This window comes from Perca flavescens, chromosome 8, assembly GCF_004354835.1.
Source record: "Perca flavescens isolate YP-PL-M2 chromosome 8, PFLA_1.0, whole genome shotgun sequence".
NCBI classification, from domain to species: domain Eukaryota; kingdom Metazoa; phylum Chordata; class Actinopteri; order Perciformes; family Percidae; genus Perca; species Perca flavescens.
Window position 1 is genome coordinate 1,910,619 of NC_041338.1, and position 26,851 is coordinate 1,937,469.

The following is a 26,851-nucleotide window of genomic DNA, read 5'->3' on the forward strand; positions in this document are numbered from 1 at the left end:
ATTTTCATTTGCAAAGTAAGGACACATATTAAAATACAGAAGTAAACAAAGGTAACTTAAGTGAAATAAAAAATAAAAAGCCTACGTTTCCTTTTACTCCTCCTCACAAACCTAAGAATATAAGTTATCAAATTTCTTCCGACTTAACCCTTATGTTCTCTTCCTGTTGACCGTAAAACTCTTTATTTTTCTGGGTCAAAATGTACTTCTTTTTTTTAATGTTGTGGTCGTCTTTTTCGACACTTCTGTCGCTTTTCCGCTTTTATTTTGTCACTTCTTACCAATGTTTTTGTCACATTTTTCCTGCGCTTTTGTTTAGTTTTTTCCCCACGTTTTTGAAGCTATTTCCGAAATTTTTGTCACTCTTTTCAATGTTCTTTTATAATTCTTTTTCTCTCCAAATGCTTTGAAATTGAATAAAACACCCAAAATCAATGAAAGTACTGAGCTGATCTTTTATTTTACTTGTGGAGAGTAATGGTTGTATGGAACCATCCATGTTATTTTTTGATAATTTGGTTGAAAGAAACCCAAATTTCTGATATAAATAAGACGGCTCCAGAGCTCTGTAAAATTCAGAGTAAATCTTGGCTGATGGCTGCAGTAACTTCATCAGCCAAGGCAGTTTAACACACCTTCTGACACCTTTTGGGATGATTGGACAAAATATTGATTTATAGTGATTTGATTTCCGATTCAGATTAGAGCGATTTCAGTTACAATACCAGTTATGTTTTGATAAGAGACAGGGAACCCTTTGGTGCATTAATACAACTATTTAATGTTTACATTACAATAAGAATTAACACCAAAGCAGTTACATTAATGTACTTTTTGAACATGAACACACTACAGCAACACAGTAAGGTGCAACTCTACAAACTCTACAGTCAGTGAGTGTTAATGGAGTGCTTTCTTTAGTGCAGAGGGTGCAGAGGCAGTATGAAAGGCAGACGGCCTCCACAGGCCCCGGCACACCAAGCCGACCATCGGCCGTTGGTCCTAGTTTGTGCGGTGGGTCCTGCACCATCGCCTCCTGTCGGCCTTCGTCTGCCTTTTTCCGGCCGATCCACAGCGGTCGTTGGCCATCTGCCGAACAGCCAATTTATCTGATTGGCTGTTCAGCTTGAAAACGAGAGTGAGAAAACCAAACAAACTACTGTGACAAGCACACCCAAGGCTCCTTTAATTTTTCATCTCATCTGATAAATCCAATACATATAAGCTGTCAAAAATGATGTTCGAATGTTCCTCCACACCGGTTTGAACTATTGGAATAACTATTTTTGCACATTATGTCTAGTCAGACCCAATTTAAGCAACTCTAGGGCTGTTTAGGGACCCTAGTATGAAGAAATATTCAAATACAATATTTCATAATAGGCAAAAATAACACAAACTGCATATTTTTGCCCCAGAACTCCATGGGATTACGAGTAATGGGAGACTCGTGGGCAGGGCAGAGGGGGGGTGGTCTACATATCCCTGCCTCTGCTGAATTATTTTGATCCCTGGTGGGGACAAATGGATCCCCGGGACGCCGGCTCCCAGCGGTAGTTGTTTAGCCGCCAGTAGGCAGACATGTATAAAGTACTGGAGACCCAGACTTGAGTAAAAGTACAAGTGCTCTATCAAAAAAGGGACTTAAGTAGAAGTTGAAGTACTCTTTAAGCACCACACTTAAGTGGAAGTACTAAAGTATTCAACATTCTTTGTACTTAAGTATTGCAAGTAGTTTATTTTAAATGTACTACTCAAGTACTGAAAGTAAAAGTACAAGTATTCTGTTATATAGTTATTAAAGAAAGCAGTCAAAAGTTTGAATATCATATTGTTTATATTATTTAAAAAAAAAAATTGTATAGTTCTTAACTAAACTTCTTCTTTTAAAAAGGAAACTTGTTTCGGGGAGAATAAAACTACTCTAGGCTGAGATTTCCTAGTAATCTTTCCTAAAAGGCTCAGGATGCCGCAAATGTTGGTATAATATGAAAGTGGCTGGTGGATTTAAGACAAAAAATAATAATTTATTGAATGAATCAAATTTGAACATATGTGTCAGTGTCTTGTTGATCTTTACATTGTTAGTTAATTTCCTAACCTGGCCTGGGACACACATTCATACGGTTTGATAAAGTACTTATTGGACTTTAACTTATCATTGCATTTACAATAACGAGCAGAGCTGTCCTCGATTTAGGTCGTCCTGCACGTCTCCTCTCCGGTTTTTCCTGCGTCTGTCTGTCTGTCTGTCTGTCTGTCTGTCTGTCTGTCTGTCTGCCTGTCTGTCTGTCGCGGGGGGACCTGAGCAGCAGCCCCGCCCACTGCAGTTTCCTGGGTGAACGGATTTTGTTTTTGCCGCAAAGTGATCGCCGCTCCCAAGGCTTGAAAGCGCTGTGTTTTATGCTGAATATTGAAGTGCATATTTAAGTGTTTTGGCGTGCCTGACCATATCCATGGTATTGCAAGGGGGATTTCATTCTTGCATGTTTTGTTATGTTGTGCATGATCAACCCCCTACCGCTAGATGGCTATGCTGAGACACACCACTAGTGTCCTTGCCTAACAGTGCCTAACAGTGCCTGACTTTTTGCTAGAAGCTAACAATGTAGCTATGGCTGAACTTTTAGGTTGTGTAGTTTCATATGATACTAATATCTTTACTCTAGCATTAAAACAGAGCCCGCTACAGCCTCTTACAGACCGTAATGTCAGATGACATCGCCGGCAGGTCTCTTAGAGTTAAAGGATCGATCTCTGGATTTTAAAAATTGATATATGATCATTCAAATGGCAGTTGATTTAAAGCCAGCCCTAATGATTTAAAAAAAATACGTTCTATGAAGCAGTACTTAAGAATTTGGTAGTTTTATCTTAATTATTTGCATTTGATTGGATGTTGAGATTACATGTGTTTTTTTTTTTCCCCTCTTTCCATACATCTTTATTGTCTGCACGTGTCCACAGGGGTATCGAACTGTGGGTGGAAACGGGCCCAAAAAGATGCTAGAATGAATAGCTGTGGATGTGGGTAGGGGCCCATAGAGAATGCCTTTCTACAGGGCCCAGAATGTTGTGCTATGCCCCTGCGTGTCCATGTGGGACTCCTTGGGATTTCCTATTTGCACATCATTGTGTTCTACGGATGACAGAAGCACATGGCCCATCAGTGACGGTTCTCCTCCTCCTCCTCTCCGTACAGGGAGTCCATCCCGAACTCTCTCCACCATGTCGCTATCTGTTCGCCCATCCAGACGCCTCACCTCCACATCTATCACTAGGAGTCAGAGCTTCACTGGAGTCAACACCCACGACAAGCCCTACAGGTACACACACACACACACACTCACACTTTTATATAAGGTAGAAATTAACCGATAAGGGATTTTCAGGTTTGATATGGATTATTACAGGGTTTTCTCTACCACTATAAGTAGAGCTGGGCAATATGGAAAAAATCTAATATCACAGTGTTTTGGACCAAATACATCAATTGCGATATTGTAAGTTTGACAATGAGATTTGTGATAAATAATCATCAGTGATGTGGATACAATGATTAGGTGGCAAATTATAGAACAGCTAGAACAGTCTGGTAGGTTCCGAAAATGACATCACTTTACTGTAATGCAGTCTTAAAAACCAGGAAAAGGCAACACTTATGCTTATGCATATCACAATATTTTCTATCTTTTAACTTTTCTATCTGCTGTAGCTTTTCCAACTTTTTTAGACACACAGATGGTAATAATAATTGTCCAAAATGATGTGAAATTGCATATTTTTTAATTGAAAAATGTAACATTTTCTTGAGGGAGGGCCCCTAAACCTCTGCCAGATGCACCTAGTAAGTCTTCTACAAACCTAGGGAAAACTAAGGATTACTGTAACTTAACATTTAAAGAATTAAGATGTTTCTGCATGTTAAAATAGAATGATTTGGTATCTAGTGATAACGTGAAAAATATATCATAACATGGACAAATTGCATTGGGGAGGCAGATGGACTGACGGACAGACGGATGGACAGAGAAAGAGAGATGGACGGACGGACAGAAAAACAGACTGAGAAAGAGAGACAGACAGTCTTATGTGATATACTGTAATAGTGCTGTTAGAGAGTTTGATGAGGCTGGTTTGGGGATGTCAGGTGAGGATATTTGAGGATGATGTTGCTGATGTTGCAGGAACCTCTCAGTGTTCAGCACTCCAGGTCTCAGCAGGAAGACCAGCAGAGCCAGCAGGATGTTTACCTTGTCCACCAAATCCAACCCCCCACCTAAGGTCCCTCAGCCTGAGCGACTGGACCAGGTCTATGAGGCGCTGAAGAAAGGCCTTCAGTGAGTGCCCTCCCAACACACAGGCACGCATACATACAAAAAGCAACTGTAAGCTTTCATTTTGAGGGATAATGTCCTTGGCAGTACCTGTGACTCCTACTCACTGACTGATATTTCTGCAATTCTGAATCGACTGTACTATTATAGCAGTATGGTTCCAGAGAAAAAAAAATATCATGGGGTTGACTAAAATCTGCTCTGTCATGTCCCTGTCTACCTAAAAACCTTTTCACAGACAAACTTTATAATATTGGCTTCAATTTGGCAAAGAAACCACTAAACTCATGTAAGCCTGCACTGGAAAAGCTAATAACAAACTGTTATTAACATGAGGCTTAAAGGTCCCATGAAATGAGCATTTGAACTTCTTAGAAAACAGACGTAAACCTGTGAAGTCACAACTTTTTCAGCCTTTCTACCCACCATCTCAAACCAAAGTGTCTTTCTCTCCATAACCAAAAGGCCATTGGTTAACACTTTAAAGGAATAGTTCGACATTTTGGGAAGTCATCGTCTTATTTGCCTTCTTGCAGAGACCAGAGACTGGGATGAATAGATTGGAACCACCAACATATCTATCTTCGCTTAGCATAAAGACTGGAAACGGGAACAAACAGCGAGCCTTGTTCTGTCCAAAGGCCGAAAAATCTGCTTCCCAACACTACTTAAAGCTCACTGATTATCGTGTTGTGTCTCGTTTGTTTAATTATTTTCCATAATGTCAAACTGTTGCTTTGAGATCAACTTAAGGGTAGAAAAACACAAAACACTCGGTTCCAATTCATTTTCGTTAAGGCGAGCATTTTTAGGCCTTTATTGACAGGACAGCTGAAGAATAGAAAGGGGAGAGAGAGGGGGGGAATGACATGTAGCAAAGGGCTGCAGATCGGAGTCAAACCCAGGCCTGCTGCGTCTAGGAGTAAACCTCTATATATGGGCGCCTGCTCTACCAGCTGTGTGTGTGTGTCTGTGTGTCCTCTCAGGTCTTACCTGCAGGTTCATCAGATGGACTGGGACAATCTCAGCAGAGAGATGAAAGAATCAAAGAGGAACTCCAGACTGGTACGTTTGGCTCAGCACTGCAAGTGAAAAGTGTTCCTTTCACCTGTTGAAGCCTAACTCTGTGAAATGTTGCAAATTGTTTTGTGTGTTGTTAAAAATTAATTAAAAAAAAATGTTAATCACAAAAAAAGAAAACATTTGAGACCTACTGATGTCTGATGTTTCTGCCTCTTTAGGGTTTCCTGTATGAGCTGGACAAGGTGAGCTACTGTCAATGCTTCAATACATTCATCAACTGCAACGAGAATGGGAGACGAGTTTATATTAGAGATAGGCCTTTATTTCTATAAAAAAAAATGTAAAGTGCTCATATTAAGCTTTTTGGCTTTTTCCCTTTCCTTTATTTATTTCCAACCATGTTTACCTGCTGTCTTGTTAATTCAGTACAGTGATTTCCCTAGCTTTGTGGAAGACTTAAGTGCATATATTTGGCGGGGGGGTTGAGGCGTCCTTCCTCAAGAAAAAAAAAAGCAATTTCTCCATACATTTTGTTTTCTCTGTGAGTTTTTGCATCTATTTGTAGTCGTGTTGTGTCTCTTTTTGATCATTTGTGTTTTCTTTGGGGTTGTTTTTGGTCATATGGCGTCTCTTTGTAGCTGCTTTGTGTCCCTTAGGGTAGGTTTGCATCTCTTTTTCACATCATTTTATAGCATTATTATCACCATTTAACACCTTTTTTATCGTGCTTTTATTGAATCTATTTAGTCTTTTTGCCTGGTGTTATGGTTTGTGAACCTGTATCTTAAAAATAGGAACCGTTTAAACCAAATTGTAAAATGGTCCAGTTGGCTGATGGGAGAGCCAATCCCTGTATACCAAACTGTTACAGAGGATCTAGTTTGAAAGAGCACTCCCACCCTCCACACAGTGAATTTCAGCTCCTACCATCCAGACGCAGGTACAAAGTACCAGCCTGTAAAATTAAGCCATACAGGAACAGCTTTGTCCCAGTAGCTATCAGTACAATCAATGAGTAATAGTAAAACAGGTCTGCCACCTTCATTTTTCATTTTTAGTGGTCTGTTGATTTATTCAATTTTTATTTTTGTGTGTGTAAAAGGAGGCTGACCCACTCATCACTCACTGTAAACAAACTCTACCTTGGCCTTGACCATATCTGTGTCTAAAACATTGGAAAAGCTAGAGCAGATAATAAATAAATTGCACTCAAAAAGCTTAAAGACAAAACTTAAAGCTAAAGAAGTCCATCTACAGTCATTAGATCTGAGAAAACTCTTTTAGTTAGCATTCATTCAGCCCAGGTAGTGCTGCACCTCAACCTCCTAATGGCAGGGGACATCCTGCAGTAACATGTATACTTCCACTGCACTAATTCCATCAGTACAACAACAGAGTCATGTCAGAGTTCGGACTCTGCTGCTCTCACTTTCCAGTCACTTTTCTGGGATTTTAAAAGCTCCCCTCAAAGAATCTGAACACTTCCTGCACATATGTTGCACATTAAAAGCCTTCCAACTGCTCAAAGGGCATAACTCTTTCTGGCTGGGCTTTTAATTTGAAACGTATGGAGGAAGTGTTGACATTAGCTTAACAGCAATCAGAGAAATGAAACTAGAATCTGTGTGTAATGAAGCAACATTTTAATTTTAATTACGATTTTGGCTCTAATGATTTACAAAAACTGAATCATTGAGAAAATGGATTATTTTGCATATTACATTTTGCAAGTAAATTCTTATTTTGTCTTGTGTTCTGAATGAAGAAAAAAAAAAGTACAAATGGGAAAAGTATTCAAGGAAATTTCACAGTTTTCACTGTTGATTTGTTTAACTTTTTTAAGTTCATTAATTGCAACATCTTTCCAAAAGTCAATGAGTAATTGTGTTAAATAATCAGGATTTCAGTATTGACCAAAAATAATTGCGTCTATGATTTATTTTATCCATATTCAACCAGCACTACTAGAATCAAGTATTTGTGCATTGTGTTGCCTGTGCCGTGGGAATGTGCAGTATCCCGAATGCATGATGTGACTCACTACATAACAGGAGACTGGGCTGTTTGTAGTCAGAACATAACTTTATCTGCAGTGCTGGTCTGACTTCTTCCCTGTTGACTAATGGGAATACATGTGACTCTGTGCTTCCCTCTGATAGCAAGTGAAGGTGACTGAGAGGTACATAAGACGACTGGAGTTTCACCTCAGCAAGGTAAGAGCACCATGATCCCTGTCAAGCCATCAGTAAATGTTGGGGTGACCTCTAGCTCACCCAGTAAGAGCGTGCGCCCCATGTGGGCTGAGGCCTTTGCAGCGGTCCGGGTTAGAATCCGACCTGTCATCCCCCATCTCTCTCCCACCTTTCCTGTCTATCCGCTGTCACTCTGAAATAAAGGGAAAAAAGCTCCAGGGAAGATGCCGATACAGATTATTGGTAGTGAAATGAAGAATAACCCATATTGGGAGCCGATATGCATTTACAGTGAACATGGAAATCTTTTAGTCAAAATTAACATTTTAGAATGTTACAAACTGCAACACAAAACTTTGTTTAAATGCTTTAAGCAATTATTACAGTTTGTTTGCAAGTGTTGCAGACAGCTTACAGAGCTGTAGCAGAACCAAAGTAGCACACTTTTTAATTCATTAACTTTATCGGTTATCGGTAAAATAAAACACCAATGCAGATAATCTGCAAATAATCTGCCGATAATTGGTTTGATCCATGCCCTGCCCCCTGACATTTCATTTTGTTGGGATTACTCTTCATATATCTGTTGGGAAAGTTGTTGTGCAGAGCGGGGTTAAAACAGTAAAACATTTCAGTACCCCACATTAGTCTGGGAGGAAGGTAGTAGTAGTAGTAGTAGTAGTAGTAGTAGTAGTAGTAGTAGTAGTAGTAGTAGTAGTAGTAGAGGTCTGACAATCCCCCTCTTTTATTGGTCAGCTTTCAAGTCAACATGATGCATCTTACAGAGGTCAAAAGGAAATGTCTTCCAGTCAATGGCCACACTGATACTTTTATCAGATTAGGCCCTGGAGAATTCAAACAGACTGAGAGCACATACAGCACCTCCATCAGATACGCATAACCTCTGTATGTTTAATTTGATTAAAGTTACCATTTTCTTCCATATCTACCTGTAGGAATTAGGGATATTAATGATTAACTGTTTTACCGACAACAGTTACAGATTTTATTTCTGTCAGTTAAAAACAAAAATTATGTTTTTTTATGCATTGTAAAAGAGAAATAGGCTATACAATCTATTTCCTAACTGCTAATTAATTTGCTAGTAACTTAACTGAGCTACGTGACACATGCCCAGAGTCTCTCTCCCCCCCACATTTTGAACGTTCCACCTGCCACGAGGCTGCATTCCTCTTTGAATAGGAAGATGAAATGTGTTCCCTTTTCCCAGATTGACGAGCTATATGAAGCCTACTGCCTGCAGAGGAGACTCCGAGACGGAGCCAACAAGATGGTGAAGGCTTACACTGGCTCTCAAGGCAGCAAGGAGGCCAGGGAGAGTTTAGCAGAAGCCAATAAAGGATACAAAGAGTACACAGAGGTAAGAGGAAGATGACAGAGGAGTGGAGAGATGGAGTGAGAAAGTGGATTAAGATGTAATGGAGAAAAATGGTGAAGATAATAAGGCTATATGAAAGAATAATATGATGTAACATAGCGCAACTAATGGGGATCATTTATAAACTACAGCTCCATAGTTTATTCCTGTTGGTAGAAATGAATAAATGAAAGCCTCCCTCTCTGTTCCTCTGTGTAGAACATGTGTGTGTTGGAGAGCGAGTTGGAGAACCAGCTGGGGGAGTTCCACATTAAGATGAAAGGTAAGAATGAAACATCGAGGGCAAGTTCACCGTCTGTCTTCACTCTCCCCTCCTCTCTCTCACCCTTGACTTTTTTCTTCTCTCCTTTTTTCATTCTCTTCTTGAATCACTTTTTTCCTTGAAAAAAACAAAAATCCCATACTCTGAAGTAGGGCTGTATTTAGTCTTGCATCGCCAGCTCTATCTCTGCAGTGCTGCGGAGGGTCTGTCTAGTCCACACATTCCTGGATGGGAGAAAAACCTGTTCTAGTTTATTGGCATTTCTTTAAACCAAATCGTCTTGGGCGGTGCTAAGCGCCGGACGCAGTGGCCGGTACTCTGCTAAATAGTCTCGGGAAGGAACTTGTTTCGGTGGAACGTGTACGTTCAAAAGTAGTTTTAGTCTTGAACAGAAAACTCAGATTGGACAGTCTTATTTGCACCCCGCAAAGGAAAAAGCCACATACAATATTAAATGAAGTTAATGACACAATACAGTAACGTGAGCTATTTAAAATAGCTGATACATGGTTAAACCTCATTGGCTCTTACCAGTGTATCTCCGTGTATACTTCTTTCCCACCAATCAGTCCCAAAACCTCCCAGTTAGAGAGGAAATGCCCTAAATATATTCTTTGTAACTCTTTACAATCATTCACTTGTTGCACAATCCAATTTGTCCTTAGAATTTGTCTTTTATCAGCGTGTAACGTTGCTAAGAGGTTCCGGTTAATGTTGCTTAGCGACTGGAGCTTAAATTCCACTTAAAGAAAGCTGAAAGTAAGGGACATCCGGTGGAACTTCCAGGGGCACGGAACTATCCCGTATGTGAACAGTCGACATTAGGGGATAGGCTGTTTTCAACCTAAGAAAATCTTGGTTGACTGAAATTCGACCTATTCTCAATTGGTCGATGGGGGAAAAATAACCTGCTGGTTATCTCTGGTCCACACTGTACCTGGTAGTGTTCTGTGTCTATCAAAGTGTTTTTTTTTCTAAGGTGGCTTTACGTTTTGCAATGGGAGCGCTGCAAGTATATCCACACAATGCTACAAACAACAGCAGCGTGACAAGGCGCTGAGCGTCTACTCTGCGCTGAACGTTTGGTGTCACTTTTTTGCCAGACTCAACAAGGCATCTCGGCTGAAAAAAAGCTGCATTGCCTCCAAACGTCCATCAATCCACTTACAAATCATAGAAAACGTGGGGCGCCGTGGTAGCTAACCTGGTTGAGCGTGTGCCCTATGTACGAGGGCTCAGTCCTTACCGCAGTGGCTCGGGGTTCGATTCCAACCTGCGGCCCTTTGCTGCATGTCATTCCCATTCTCTCTCCTCTTTCATGTCTTCAGCTAACTTCTCAAATAAAGGCCTAAAATGCCCAAAAAAATTAACTTTAAAAAAAAATCATAGAAAAGCCTGAGAATCATCACATTTTTTGTTATTTTTTTTCAGTATCAAAGTATTCCAGTCATAATTGTCTGTACATCCATGGGTATATTGCAAACAGGCACTGCTAATAGCTAAGCCAAAATGTAAACAAATATAGCCTAAAAATAAGCACGGTTTAAAAGAAAATACTAGTACCTACCTGCAGCTGACATTAAAACAGCACATTTGGGGTCTTGCTATTCTTTCTTCCCTATTTTCTGACATCCTATTAGTTCCCAAATAGACTGATGTTGGTGTTAGCATGTTCATTTATTATAACAAATATCAGCATATCTTTGACACCAGCTTCACACGAAAGTCAAATCTCACACGGAGTTGATTTAAAAAAAAATAAAAAAATGAGGACAAGCAGCTTTTCCATTCACTTGCATAAGACTTCGTCTCTGGCCTGGATTTAAATCACAGAAGGTCCAGCAAGTTCACCGAAAAATGGGAGGGAATTGTTGCTGAAATTATCACTGGGATTGGGTTGAAAAATAACTTGCATACGCACCCCAGATGGGATTAAAATCAATGTCTTAAATCCATTCCCAGTGTGTCTTATGAGAAACTGATCTTTGTCTTTCAGGTCTGGCTGGATTTGCTAGATTGTGTGCTGGGGACCAGTATGAGGTTAGTCTGTCTGTCTGGAAAATTAGTGTGTATGTGTTAGGAACACAAATTACAATACAAATAATAATAGAACATATAAATAAAGATAATTTCTCAATAAGACATACAGAAAATTAACATACTACATGTTTTCTTGAATCTGCCTCTGACTGTCTGTGTCAGTTGTGTTTGGTTTTCCATTAATATGGCATGCTATCCCCAGTTTTTATGTCCATTCTATGTCTATTTATGTTGTGTGTCTGTGCAGATCTTTATGAAGTACGGTCGGCAGCGGTGGAAGCTGCGTGGCCGAATAGAGATGAATGCCAAACAGGTGTGGGACAGTGAAGAGATGGTGTTTTTGCCGCTCGTCAGTGAGTTCCTCTCTGTGAAGGTCAGTCCCTCCCAACATCTCACCCTTTTTGAATTTACATGTATCTATACTCATGCTGCAGAACTCTTTCATTGACTCAGCTCTGACCTAAGGTAGAACTTCCATTCAAACGAGTCTACGTTCTTCCAGTGGGGACACTAATGTTACTACCTCTACTGATGGAGTTTAACAGTATAAAGGGCTCAACCCGAATGACTGACACAAAGGGGATTGTTGAAGGCAGCGTGTTCAAACTATATTTCTGTGGTCTCCTAGGTGACAGAGCTGAAGAGCTTAGCCAATCACGTGGTTGTAGGAAGTGTTTCCTGTGAGACTAAGGACCTGTTTGCTGCACTCCCCCAGACGGTTGCCGTGGATATTAATGACCTCGGGACTATTAAGCTGAGCCTCGAAGTCACCTGGAAGTAAGTTTGGCCAGCCATGCTGTAGGGCTCTGCAATGATTAGAAATTTGAATCGTAATTACGATGTTGGCTCCTGACCATCACAAAAACAAAATAAAAAATGATAATTTTGCATATTACGTTTTGCAAGTAAACTGTCATTTTGTCTTGTGTTCTGAATGAGAAAGAACAAAAAAAAGTTCAAACGGGAAAAGTATGAAGGGAAATTTCACAGTTCTGGGTGTTTTTATTGTTTCACTGTTTTTTTTTTTTAATTCAATAGTTGTAACATCTTTCCAAAAGTCAATGACAAATCATGTTAAATAATCGGGATCAATTGATAAGGATTTTTTCCCATTATCCATCAGCCCTACTGTATTGTTGTCAATTTACAGTCTTATTCATGAACAATTCTCCCCTCCGCCCACTGTCCCAGTCCATTTGATAAAGATGACCAGGGCTCAGTGGCAAGCAGCGTCAACAAGGCTCCGACCGTCAGTAAGAGACTCTCAACCATCTTCAACCAGAGTCCGCCTGACACGCCCTCTTTACGTGAACAAGCCTTCTATGTGAGTTCTTCTGTGTTCTAGTCGCCTCTCGTTTATGGCTGCAACTAACAATTATTGTCATTGTTGATTCATCTATTGATTATTTTCTGGATGAATGGATTAGTTAGTTGTTTGATCTCTTTTGATGTCAGAAAATAGTGAAAAATGTGGATCAGTGTTTCCCAAAGTCCAATATGACGTCCTCAAATGTCTCGTTTTGTCCACAACTCAAAGATATTCAGTTTACTGTCACAGAGGAGAGAAGACACTAGAACATTCGCATTTAACAAGCTGACATCACACAAGTTTAACTTTTTTTCAACAAAAAAAAAGACTCAAATAGCTGGCAATTAATTTAATAGTTGACAACTAATCGATTCCTCTTTGCAGCTCTACTCTCTTTGACCCTTGTTCTCTCCAGAGAAACGTTTGACTGATGCTTTTTTCAAAGAGTGATACTGGAATATTTAGCTTAAAGTTGCTGATTTCTGGCATTTTGTGCAATGTTCACTACCCTTATGTTTGATTATTATAATGTATAAAACCCCTAAATGCAAGAGGAGCAGACAACTGACTAATAACAGACTTTTTTCTTCATAGACTAATGGATTTAGTTTGTTTGTGACCTTTTTTTACTTAAGTCTTTTTAGATTTCTGAAAAAAGGTAATTCAGGTGAAAACAAGAAGCAAAATCCTTCTCATCATAGAATGTATCCGATTCATGTGTGGAACTGGCCGTATACTCACAGAGAACGGGACAGAAATCCCAGCCCGTGGTGCCTAACGTCTCCGTTGCCCTTTGTTCCACCTGCTGCCACGTTGACGTGCAGTCTCTACCTCGGAGTGTGACCAGGCGGCAGCACTGGCCGCTGCTGGACATCTTCAGAGACACACTTAGCCAGAGCTGTCCCTGTAGTGACAACTCACCGACGGCACAGCCCACCGCAGTAAGTCCTCACGGAGTAGAACCCCCTGGAGAATGTAGGAGCACAGAGCCCAGTGGTGTAGTGACTAGTGACTGTAATGATGGTAGAAACCTAGAACGGTAGAACAGTTTGTTTGTGTATGGCTTCATGTATGCAAGGTTTCCAAACTCTCTGCTCTCCAGCGGATTTCACTGATTCTCAGATTAGTTTGAGAGCAGTAACTGGAAATCTGCTGCTGTAATGTTTGGTCAAACTGAAGATCTGCATACATACAGGCTATATCAGCTGTGTAGGACGGCTGATTTAACCCACCAGTGCTCCATAGTCTATAGTGCCATGTGTCCCATAACTGACCCATAACTGAGACCCACAGACATAGCAGTTGGGAAGTACATTGTATAGCCTATTTTTCTTTCAACATGCAACAAAACCTTTATTTTTTAAATTTTACATTTCTGTCTCCCCCATGAGGAATTCTAAGTAATGACAACAAAACTGTCGGCGCGTGTGATACAAGCCTTCCGTGATCGCGCACTCCGAGCTAGGACTTTGAACCTTATAGGGTCTCAAAGGACATGCCATCGTCAGTTCGTGAACTGTTATTAGGTAGTATTGCAGTTATAAAGGAGAAAAGGTTAATAGGGGACACTCTCTGAAACTTCACATTGACATACATTTTGGAGTGTGTCCACTTACTGTGGCATTGTTGACCTCAAGGATCACCTTCCAGTCGGTTGTTCTTGTGCCGTTTGCTCAGTTTTCTACAAATGTGGCCACTGAAGCAGAATAGAAGGGAACAAAGCAGAGCTGAACACTACCTATTCTATGAACGGAAGATAATTAATGACTGTGATTGTTTTAATCTGAAGCACCCTGAGTCTGCAGAAGCTGTCGCCATGATCCAGTTGAACCTAATCAACAGATTTCCATAAGGATTGTTGTTGACAGCGTGCGATATGTGACTGATCAGCAAAGCGGAAGAATCCAGAGTCATACACAGTGAAACTTGTTAATAGGGATGACGTGTGTGAACTGTGTGAACCAGCCAGCTGGATTGTTATGTGACTCTCTGAAGCTGCAGCCAGTATTAGCCTGCTAGCTGTCAGTCTGTTGCAGCCCGTGGCCTGGATCCAGAATAGAAGTGAGGCCTTCAGTTTTCTGTTTTTGTAGTACTCTCCAGGATTTGTAATAATGAAAAGCATAATGGAGTTACAGGTTAAACCAGCTCTCCCTACGGTCTATTCCAGAATCATATATTTTCTGTATTTGTGAGTTTCACAACATTGTTGCATTTCACATTTGGTTGGGTTTGCGTTCACATTGCACTTTGTCAAACACCAAACATTGTAAACACACGTCATATGGTGGAAACAGTCGCTGTCTATTGGACAGAATATCTGAGGGAAAGTCGTTGACACTTCTGGTCTGAGAAATCATGGAGCAACACCACATTAGTGTTTCTAATATTTTAAAAGAAGGCGAACAATGTGAGCAGCTGACAGACCGCGAGCAAAGGAGGGGGCGGGCCCTGATGAGAGAGAGAGAGAGATGATGATGTATGTTGATGCATAATTTATGTTGTTCTTTCTCCAAAGAATTTTTTGTATTTTCAACTTCTACATCCATGATTTTCAGCTGCAGAGTAACATCAGACTGTTGTCATCAGACTGTGCCTGCCTGTTTACACCGACAGGCACATGCCCAGTGTGAATGGTCATGTGATATTCCTTGTCAGACGTGTTAATATGGACAGAGACTAGTTCTGCTACTGGAGCTAAAACTCCTGTGTGGGTGAAGATAGTTTATGTCTCAAAATGCCGCTTCAAAATGAAAACATAGTGTAGCCTGCATTACAAGTGGAGATGCTGCACAGAAGTACTGAGCAATGGATAATCAGTTGTTTATTCCAGCATAAACATTTCGACGACAAATTTCCTCAAACAACCTTTTCTTTACCATCTGGAACACACTATTGTGTGATAGGTGGTCATTCTCTCTATATCAGTAGTGGAATGTTACTAAGTACATTTACTCCAGTACTGTACTTCAGTCCAGATGTTTAGGTACTTGTACTTTACTTGAGTCTTTTCTTTTCATGCCACTTTCTACTTCTACTCCGCTATATTTCAAAGAGAAATATTGGACTTTTTACTCCACTACATTCATCTGTTACAGCTTTAGTTACTAGTTACTTTACACATTCAGATTTCTGCACACAGAACACATGTAGTTTATAAAATCTGATGTTTGATTCTAAAGTAAACTAGCCAACAATATAACGGCTACAAGTCCAGCTGAGATGATGAGACCATTAAACACACAACTGGTTGGATCCTTTACACACACTACAATGGGAGGATGTTTCCGCATTGAGTACTTTTTACTTTTAATAGTTTAAGTACATTTTCCTGATGATACTTACACACTTTTACTAACATTTTTCACTAACGAGTAACATTTTCAATGCAAGACTTTTACTTGTAACAGAGTTTTTGTACTGTGAGGTATTAGAACTGGATCTGAATACTTCTTCCACCACTGGTCTATATCCAACTCCTCTTACATCGGCCCGACCTTTAAAACAGTGCTGTTGTCTTGTAGAACATGCTCCGCCGCCATGACGAGTTAGAGAATGGAACAGCTTGGTCCAATTCATCGGAGTCTTCTGACGACTCCTCCAGTCCTCGGCTTTCTGTCGGAGGGCTACGCAACTCTACGCATCCAAAGGTAACGCACAACAGACACTAAACCTGATTGATGGTCTGCAGTCTTGTGCCATTATGATTCTGTCTAGCTCTCTGCTCTGTTTATCACTGTGTCATTATCTTTTCTAAGGATTGGTTTGTAAGCTAGATCGACAGTGGAAGGGACACTCTGGCAATCAAACTATTTTTCCTGCTGAAACCTGTCGGTACCTTTTTAATGTCTCTGCTTGCTGTGCATGGTGATCCATGCAGTCGTCCCTGACAGTCTAACCAAACTACGCCCTCTAATTTAGGCATCTATGCTTTTGTTTTTTCACTTTGAACAAAGAAATGACATTTCCTCAAGCTTTGATCTCTCCCTGTTTATAAGTGCAAACAGTCACGGTTCTCAGGGGGACTTTTGCTCGGAAGGCCTCTCTGGAGCGATGCCTCTCAGGCAGCATTCTTTTAAACATTTGCCAGCAGACTGCCTTGGACCTTTCTATTTTTTTGACTTATGTGTTCCCTTTCAAAGAGCACCTTCGTTATTTGTTCAAATGTCCGAGCACTCCGGACCTTTTTTCTCTTCTAACAACTGAAGTTATTGACTTTGTTGTTACTGTATCTCACTCTCTAGGCAGTGGTGGTGACACCAGACATCCAGCCGGCTGTAAGCGGAAGTTCCTCCCCACAGCCCGACATCTCATTTTGCCCCAGAGACTCCTCGTCCTTAACTCCAAACTCTCCCTACAGAGTCAGCACCGTCAGTGAGGCTCCCAACGCGTCCACACACCAAGCACACAGCAACAGGTAGGGTTTGATTTTGGTTGCTGTCCCATTTTGTAAAAAGTAAGATTTCCATGACTTCTTTCATTAAAAAGCAGGTGGAGGTGCTATATAAATACTGTGAAAGTATCTAAACGCTCAATCAGAGAAATACACACAGCCCCTATTCAAAAACTGTGCCTTTAAACAAGCCGAAGCAAGACTTCTGTATGCTGTGTCACAACTATACTATGTGCTGTATATAGGTAGAAAGTGGCGCTACAGTGCCGTTACAGTCATTCGCCGGCTGCAATGACTGAGCAGAGACTCGGACCCACAAACATTGACCAATCAGAGCAGACTGGGCTTTTTTAGGAGGGTGGCTTAAAGAAACAGGCGCTAAAACGTTTCAGACAGAGGGTCAATACAGGTATATTCAGACAGACCGGATGAGAAAAATGTTTTTTGAACATTAAAGCGTGTAAACAGGTTCTAGTAGAAACCCAAGTATGAACCTGAAAATTAGCATGATATTGGACCTTTAAAAAATAATAATTGTTGACTGATTACTTGCTATTTGCCCATAACCACAGGGATGCTGCATGCTGGTGCTCTGTCAATAATAAAATGAATCGATTTACAGGGAAGAGGAGAAGGAGAAAGTCAGTGTTAAGACCAAACCTGACAGCAAGGAAGAGGACACCGCAGTGCCTGCGGTGGTGACCAACAGCCATGCCTCGCGCAGCTACTCGCGCTCTCTGAGCCACATCAGCGAAAGCAGTGCTGATGGCGTCGTGATGGTGGACAGGTCCGCAGAGTCCGGAGAGGTGATGTCTTTGGCCTCTGGGCTCTCCATCACTGACATTGAAATGGAGATGCTCAGCAGAACTCCTGAGCCGCCCGCCTCTGCTGCTGCGGACCTGTTGCCGACCAGGCTCGGCTTCGTAGAGGAAAACCCAACAGGCGACATTGTCCCAGATCAACGTCAACACAGGAAGCAGCGGGACACATCCAGCCCTGTCCGAACATCCTCCTCCCCCGGGACCGAAGCAGTGGACCCTAACACTCCATCACAAATGAACACACACACAGAGCGAGAGTGCAACACACGCCCAGAGAGCGGGGATGAGACGTATGTAGCCCAGCGGGTGTCGGTGGAGGATGAGGAGATGCCAGATGGTGTGTCCGAAGAGGAAGGTGTTCTGGTGGACAGCGGGCTAGAAGACGCCCTGGCAGCGGTCGTTTCCTCTCTGGATGATTACAGAGGACAGTTCCCCGAGTTACAACTCCTGGAGCAAGAGCTGAAGCTGCTGCAGGTTACACTCAAGGTAAAGATGGAGCAAGCGTGAGTAGAGTTGGGTCGATTTCTGGTTTTATCGGTCCAGTGTATGAGGCAAACCTGTTCAAATTTATGCTAACCGATTAAACCGGCATTTGTCACTTTCACACCTTCTGACAAATTTAAAAATATTATAGGCAGGGTTCCCCACCGGGCCTAAGTTTCCCACCACCAGGACTAAGCCACTGGGAATTAATTTTTTAAACTAAAGTCACAGCGGGGTGGCTCGGTTGGAAACTTAGACGTCTATATTTATAAATCTCCTGTTAGCTTTTAGCACTGATTTAACATAGGGCTCTTTGAAAGCGGTCTTTTAGCTTTTTTAAATTCTCAATTTCATGATTCCGTCCATGATTATCCAGAAACTGTTGGGCTCTACATTAATGCTGCCGGGCTGAACAACTTTTCTGGGAGAAACCCTGATAGGGTATGAATGTGTAACTGTTTGAATGTGATCAGGGCGTTCTTGAAGAGACTTCCTCTCAGTGAACTTTCCCTGAATAAATAAAAGTAAAAAATAAACTGGTAGCCTACATTAGCAACTCATGCCGACGGTGTCACTGCACTTGTATTGCAAGCTGTGTTGGGCAGTAGTGTCACTAGTTTAACTACTTCTCAATAGTGTCGCTGTTTCCTAAAGGTAGCTTATGTCTTGTATTGATTAAGTAGTGTGAAGCTCAAGCACAGCAGAGCTTTATGCTGCCACAGCCAAACACAGACGTGTATGTAATGTACATGGCTTTATAGCACTGGGCTCTATATTGATATTATATATTGTGTTACTGTACATGGATATTGTAATATCGGGATATGAAATCAGTGTTGTCTTTTCATGTTTTTTCAGGCTACATAACGGTAAAGTGATGTCATTTTCTAAACTAGACTAGACTGTTATAGCGGTTTTATTATTTGCCTTTACCCACTGAGTCATTATATCAACATTATTGGTGATTATTTATCAAAACTCTCACTGTGTTAATATTTTGTGAAAGCACCAATAGTCAAACCCTACAATATCGCCGCAACATTGACATCAATGTATTTGGTCAAAAATATTGTGGTATTTGATTTTCTCCATAATGCCCAGCTCTATGGCTGCATAAAAAAAAATGGCTCCGGTGCAACTACTTTTGCCATGTTGCTGTAGCTTAGCTTGCTACATTTACTTACTAAAATTAAATTTTGTAATATCGCTTTTTGAGTAGAAGTGTTGTCAAACATTGTTTGGACTTGCCGGTGCGTCTTTCGTCCTTAGAGGGTCAAACTTTGATAATTCCAGTTCCCATCACAGAGATGCAGAGATCAGGTGGGTGGGATATCCAGGTCTCTCCAATCACATGAAGACAGCAACCAGATTATTCTAATCTCATTCAAAGTCACTCAAAGGAAATGACTATAGAAGTTTATTTAGGGCTTTGGCAGATTAACTATTGCAGTAGTCGATTCTGTCATGAATGCGTGGATCAGAGTTTCCGCAGCAGACAAGGAGTGATGGGCGGAGACGGGCAACGTGTTTAAGGTGGAGGAAGGCAGTTCTGGTGATTTGGTTGCTAAGAGGTTCAAGAGTGAGGTTGCTGTCGAAAATGTTCCTGTCATAAGTAATTATAGCCTGATTTATATAATCATCCAACATTGGCTATCACAGACAAATCAGTATCAGTAAAACACAGTAGTGAAATGTTTATTTTTATGCTGTCAAATGTCAGGCTTACTTCATATCTTGGTCACAATTCTTCAAAGAACAAATTTAAGGTGGAACCAAGTTTGTGGAAGTCTTTGTATGCTCTTTGTGCATCTATACATCTAAAGACATATCTGACAATTGGACTATTTTGTGTGTGTGTGTGTGTGTGTGTGTGTGTGTGTGTGTGTGTGTGTGTGTGTGTGTCTGTGTGTGTGTGTGTGTGTCTGTGTGTGTGTGTGTCTGTGCGTGTGTGCATGCAGGGCGGCAGGCACAGCCACTCACCCAGCATGGCCAGCCTTACCGTGGAAACGGCGCTGGGCAGCTTCGACTTCCTCAACACATCGGACTGGGAGGAGGAAGAGGAGGAGAAGGGCGACCAGAGGAGTAGAAACATCAGGTCAGTGCTGACACAGGGTTAAGTCATTTGGATAGATGCGCGTTCACAGCTTTCCTTAACAGACCACAAGGTTGATCACAGATTTACTGATGCTGAAATGGAGAAAACGCATTGTTCATACTTTATACATAGTGAGCAGCAGCTTCTTATGGAAGTATGATGAAGTGAAACACGTTATTTGTAAAAAAGAAACACGGCCGCTGTGATGAAACAGCGAGAGAAAGCATGGCAGACGATCGCAGACTGACTGAATGTGTAAGAAGCCTAAAATTAGACGTTATGTGACCACGGCTCTGAACTGTAACCGTTGTGCTACTAATAATTTGCACGCATTAACAGTTGTATATTTTGGATTAAAAGTGGTTCTTAAATGTATATTTTTAGACTATCCTTCATTCCGTTTGCTATTGTCTGTCACACAATTTCGCCATTTTATTATAGCGAGTTTGCTTCTTCCCAAATATGCTTTGCTTCCTCGTGTATATATAGACATAGAAGAAAAAAAAGACGCTGAAAATTGGACTCTCAAAATCTAGAAACTATGAAGATAATTAAGTGATAAACTCAATGCACACTGTAAACATGACTGTAACAGAGTATATTCATCAGTTATTTCCCCCCCAGGCAAAATATAAGGTCAGAACCATTGGGGTGTCCTCTCCCTGTTGTTACATGAATGTACAGTAGTCTACACTATATAGTTACTGGTCCAGTGAATTAAGACTATAATTTGGGATAGGTTTATATAATTGTACAATCCTCTCAAATTATAGTCCCAGTTTAATGGACAGATCACAAATTGTGTGCTAAGAATGGCAGATAAAAAGCACATGCAAGAGTAATTTACATGATCCTTTATTGTTAAAAAATAGAAAAATAAATCATCTAAAAAGATATAGTATTGGTCTCTGTCCAGTCAGCCGTTGTTAGCACTATTATAGAAACACACATGTAGTATAGCACTTTATATACTGCCCTTCATCACTGACTTCATTTAAAACACATTTGCAACTTTATCAGCCTTTTCTAATTATCTCAACAACTGCCAGAATATATTAATCAAACTTCTAACAGCAATATGAACAGCAGTCTTCATACAGCAATATAACAGTAACAATGACTAATTATGAAAAAGAATGGTCACAAACTTAAATAATAACAGTATTTAACTGAACAGCAACAGTTATTTTAATACGGGCTGATAACAATAAGGTGAAACCACTGCTGAGTGAACAGAAAAGTCTCCAGGATGAATACATCCTGCGGTTAGCCTGGTCAGGAGCAGGCTAGCTGTTAGCCTGGCTGTTAGCCCGGTCAGGAGCAGGCTAGTTGTTAGCCTGGCTGTTAGCCTGGTCAGGAGCATGCTAGTTGCACAGAATAAATCTCCATGGTAACTTAGGTGCCTCTGCTTTCGTGAAACTGAGTCAAGGCTTAAGTCACCCAGGATAACTGTGAAATCCCGGCTTAATCCACTCTCTAGGTTTTGTGAAATAGCCCTCTGGTCTAGCTCCTGTTGTTGAAGAATCTCATTGTTGTGGAAGTGTCTTGCTGCCATCTAGTGGAGCTGTGCTGGAGCATCACTATACCACAGACGGACTGCTCTGTGGAAGAAACTGCTCTTTGCAGCTGTGAGATCAGTGAGCACGCTGGGAAACAATCCCTGGTGCTCCCATAAAAATCTATATCAAATAATGATCTACATTACGTTCTAATCCAACAAATCTATAACTCTTGGAATCTGCCAATGTGTTTGATACATGTCTAAAATTGTTCTAATACATTTCTCTTGTGTTGTTCTTTCACATAAGTAAGACTATAGAACTGTAAAGAAATGGGCTAGGGGACATCCATGAGGGACCCCTGGTATATTCTCTATCTTGTAAGGGGTCCTTGGCTGAAAAAATATTGAGAACCTCTGCTTTATGAACCATGCATTGATTCTGCATTAGTCATTCATGCCTGATCTATTAAACAATGTGACTGATACAGATACTAATCCAGTTTATGGGATCATTTCATCACCGGTAAGCATTTCATTTGACCATTTTTATGGTTGATTTATCAGTTCAAACACAAAGCAGCCTAGTTGCAGAAATCAAAAAAATATTTGCAATGAAAATACTTTTCTAAACATGAATATGGTCAAATATTTAATATTAGCTAGTAGGGCTGGGCCGATCTGCTTTTGTCCCGATTTGATTCTTTCCCGATACATGGGTGCTGATTGGATTTGTATTGTGATTTTCAGTTATTATGATTTTAGAAGTATTGAGATTCGATAGTGAAATACTATAATACCATGTTAAACATAAATATATACTGATTTGATTACAGCAAAGACAACGTCTGCAGTATTATTGACGGCAAAATAGGCTACAGAATATTTCGTTCTGTATTGACAGGTACAATGTTATTTTATTTTTTTTTATTACATTTATATCTACATTTATATCAAAACCTAGAGACTTTCAAACATCAACATGTCATTTATTAATATGTATTTGTGTCTAAATGACATATAAATATCTTTTCCTGTTCTATTTTGCCTGTAAACGCTTCCAACACGCTTGCGTGTCGCATGAAAAATAGGCGTCGGTTCTATTTCTAGCAGGCATGTCACGCAGGCAGTGTGTAAGCTCTAACCTGTTACCATGGGAGCCCAAATATAAACGGACACGCCACGCAGCTGACACGCTCGTGCGACGCATCCCGTGTGTACCCAGCCTAAGAGACTACTAGAGCAGTGGACAGACAGACAGATATTGCCATCCCTAGAGCCATGACTAAAAACAATGTAATACGGTTTCAGTACACAGTCTGGGTGAGGAGTAGACAGCAGTCCACACTTTCATACATATTTCAAAGGAGAGTTTATCAAGAAACGTCAGGAGTAAAGGTGCTGCTGCCCTTGGGGACAGAGCTGCAGACTGCTCTTGGCCAGCCAGCTACCTTACATAATAATACCGTAATGACCCGAATATAGTTTCAATATCAATTTTATTTGTATAGCACCTTTCCTTACACGTAAACCCAAATAAACTTAATGTAGGACGGTGTTCTTTTCCCTATGAATATATCTGAACGTAAGGTTGTCTTGTATTTGGGGTCTAGAATTTTAAACACCAATACACATCCCCAACATATATAAACAACACAACAACAATTAAGTCTTTTTCCAAAAATTGAGTCTTGAAAAGGGGGCGTTGTCTTATATTCGGGTCAATACGGTATATTCACTTTTTTGTACCACTGTAACACTTTTATATATTGCTTATTGATGATGTGTTGCCTGTTTTATTTTGTGTCTGTATTTGGCTATGTTCCCACTGAGGGACACAAAAGAACTAATTAAGTGAACTAAAGTGACCCCTGACACTAACAGTGTTGATAGAAGCCTCCCATAACTCTGTGGACGTCATTAAAGATTGCTCTTGTGTGTCTGTAGGTCTCTGCAGGACAGAGGCTGGGATAACCCCTCCACCCCCCTCACCACAGGCTGCACCACTTTAGACTGCTCCCTAGTGGTCCACCTGAAGAACTGCAGCACACAGCTGTTGGTAGGCCACCCAAAACACTGTCCTCGACTCATTTCCCACACTCAAATAGATGCATGATGTGACACAGTTAGGTTCCAGCTGAGCAGACATGCTTGTTATGCCAAACTATCTTGGACATAAGCAGCACCTTATAGAGGAATACCGGACTAAAGTCATTTTATTTAGCATCTACACAATTTCAATTTGAAGTTCGGTCCTGAAGAAGCAGGTTAGGCTGTAGTAGTTGAATAAATACTTTAAAACGGCTGTTTTTAAGTATTGAAGTTAAAGTATTCTTTTTTAATTCTACAAGTACATAGTAAATCTGGATTATCTAGCGTGATTGTTTGAAGTATTAGTAGTGGTTGGCATTACTTTTCTAAAGAAAGTTAATGTCTTTTTAACCAGTGGAAATCAACAAATCAAAGTAATACATCCTTTAAAAAGTAGCAGAAGCAGTTCTAGTTGTTACAGTGTTTGTGATATGATGGTAGTCATAGTTTCTCTACTTCGCTTATTAAAAAGTCATAGTTGTAATACAACATGAAGCAGTCATAATTGTGGTGATAGATACTAGGGGTGTCAATTTTTGAAATGAGCTTTCAATTTTGATTTTGGATCGGAATCAAATCCAGGATCGTCAACTCCCCAGTATTTCTTTCTTTCTCCAGCCCTGCCTACTTGCGCATGTCCGAAGAAAGAGAAAAACAGACAGCATAGCTTACCGGCTGGTAGCATGCAGCTAAAGACACAGGGTAATGTTAGCTTAGCGGTAGCCTGCAGCTGCACTTTTCCAGACACCATGGCTACTGCCGGAGTCGGAGATAACAGATAACAACAGATCTGGAATATCCTCCTGCTTCTCTGAAGTCACCGTGTGGCCACATTTTGCTATAGAAACAAACAACGAAGATAAAGCATGTGGACTGCACATGGATGCGCACATGGCGCATCCATGTGCAACTTGTTAAGCTAATAGTGCATTCAATTGTACCTCGTAAACGCTGAGAAACTCAAACTGTTGTTGCAAAGTACCCTTCTGCCATCAGTGGTTCTTATTGTGGCATTGCTGTCGGCATTGAAAAAAAAGAAAGTCATCAAATTGTCGCATTGTATTAACTTCCGTATAAATTGAAGGAAGTGGTGAGGTTTTGCAGTAATGGTGGGTTGGGTCTAACTGTCTGCTGATCCATTGCCGCTGCGTCTAACTGTCCCTCCCCCTCACTCGGGTCTGGTGAACATTTTCCGAGCTGCGCTGGACCGCTCTCCTCCAGCAAGCTGCGACACAATTTATGACCCCACTGACGTGTTGTCATCATGACAACGTGCCATTTTGTTTTGTTCTAATCAAATGACCACAGCAAACAGTTCAATGGCCTTTCAATCAATTTTATTTCTATGGATAAAACCATGGTGCTGTCCGTGGTGCTGAAGTAGCAGACGGATTTGTAAATGGCCTACTGGTTGTAAAACTAAATGATGAAGCAGTAAAGATATATTTTCTTTCTTTTCTTTAAGATTATTTTTTTGGGGCTTTTCCCCCCATTTGATAGTGATAGTGGATAGACAGGAAAGGTGGGAGAGAGATGGGGGATGAAACGCAGCAAAAAGCTGTAGGTTGGACTCAAACCCGGGCCGCTGCAAAGGACTCGGCCCACATCAGGCGCACGCTCTTAATGGGTGAGCTAGAGGTTGCCCCTAAAGGTATATTTTCTGTGGAACAACAAGATTGGTCAGTTCTCTGATAAACATACCATATAATCACCAAAATTGCATTCTATCCATCTTGTTAGAGGTTGGCTGCAGAGAAGCAGATTAGTGTTTAGTTCAGTTAAGATTTACTGTTGTGTCAAAGCTGTTTTGAAGATGTTTTTGTGTAAAGTGATATATGACGTTATGTGTGCAGTGTCTGGGTATGTTTGGTCCGCTGCGGTGCGGAGAGATGTACGCCTTGGACCGACTGCTGAGAGAGGCTCGAGTCCTCGAGATCATCCGACGCATCGCCAAGGACAACCCGAGACGCTTCAGACATCCTGCTGAAGGTAAGCTCTGGTATCTGGGCCTATACTCTGGGTTTGTCTCAATATTACATTCAGCCATCACTGTCATATGCAGAAGAGCCGTCAGATCATCAATCACTTTCCACTGAGCCCTCCATGTGTTCAATGACGGTTGTCCAGAAATGTATCAAATAGATGGTGTCGCTCTGTGTTCAGTGACCTCCGTAGATGACCCACCTAGAGATCAAATTCACATCAGTGCATAGTAAGGTTTTTTTTTTTTTTTTTTTTTTTTGGTACTTTCCCTCTGTAATAGCAAAAACAAATTCATTACTTAGAACATTTTGTTATTTATTTAGAAGATTTTACACGCCATACAAAATAAAACCCCTCCCTCTCCCCTCCCAAACCAGTCCCTACAACCTATTAAATAAAATAATTGTTAATTTGTATCTTATTTCATTTAATTGCTCTATTATGTTTTATGTAAAGCACTTTGAATTGCCTTGTTGCTGAAATGTGCTATAGAAATAAAGTTTCCTTGCCCTACCCAAAGAAACGGAGTCCAGCCTGTCAGTCTGTCCCCAGGGCATAGAGAACGCCGTTGTGCCTGTCTGTCTCAGAGGAAGTGTAACCACTCCGCAACTGCTTTTGGCTCACCATTATATTACAGCAATTAAACGCTGTCTGTGTGGAGTTTTAAAAAGTGTAACCACACTTTCAATCGCTTTATCGGCATTGCCGTCACTCACTGTGGGGATGTAGTCTCTCTCCATCTGCACTACAACTTGTGCGCTATGCTCCTCTCTCGTTAAACATGGAGTGGACAGAGAAGCTAGCACTCTCAGCTACCAAAATTTGTCACGGATTGATTTAACGCAAATCGATCCTCAGTAGTGCCAACGTTATTTGGTCGGTACCCTAAAAAGTACAGAGTTCGGTTCCCAACCCTAGTGAATGCAAG

The 26,851-nt window shown here is 40.9% G+C and overlaps 1 protein-coding gene across 5 annotated transcripts in view; it reads left to right on the top strand.

The window, feature by feature from the left end:
- ripor1 (RHO family interacting cell polarization regulator 1) overlaps window positions 1–26,851 on the top strand; it is an 84,854-nt gene that overhangs the window by 52,519 nt on the left and 5,484 nt on the right. For all 5 annotated transcript variants that reach the window (XM_028586242.1, XM_028586241.1, XM_028586244.1 and 2 more), the window contains 17 exons: window positions 3,203–3,326; window positions 4,188–4,340; window positions 5,324–5,402; window positions 5,579–5,602; window positions 7,520–7,573; window positions 8,784–8,933; window positions 9,150–9,213; window positions 11,210–11,253; window positions 11,501–11,626; window positions 11,882–12,030; window positions 12,445–12,577; window positions 16,084–16,209; window positions 16,804–16,976; window positions 17,575–18,259; window positions 20,215–20,351; window positions 23,797–23,908; window positions 25,794–25,929. In XM_028586242.1, the coding sequence (XP_028442043.1) occupies window positions 3,229–3,326; window positions 4,188–4,340; window positions 5,324–5,402; window positions 5,579–5,602; window positions 7,520–7,573; window positions 8,784–8,933; window positions 9,150–9,213; window positions 11,210–11,253; window positions 11,501–11,626; window positions 11,882–12,030; window positions 12,445–12,577; window positions 16,084–16,209; window positions 16,804–16,976; window positions 17,575–18,259; window positions 20,215–20,351; window positions 23,797–23,908; window positions 25,794–25,929 (2,443 nt within the window). In that variant the 5' untranslated portion in view covers window positions 3,203–3,228. The remainder of the gene's footprint in view (window positions 1–3,202; window positions 3,327–4,187; window positions 4,341–5,323; window positions 5,403–5,578; window positions 5,603–7,519; window positions 7,574–8,783; window positions 8,934–9,149; window positions 9,214–11,209; window positions 11,254–11,500; window positions 11,627–11,881; window positions 12,031–12,444; window positions 12,578–16,083; window positions 16,210–16,803; window positions 16,977–17,574; window positions 18,260–20,214; window positions 20,352–23,796; window positions 23,909–25,793; window positions 25,930–26,851) is intronic.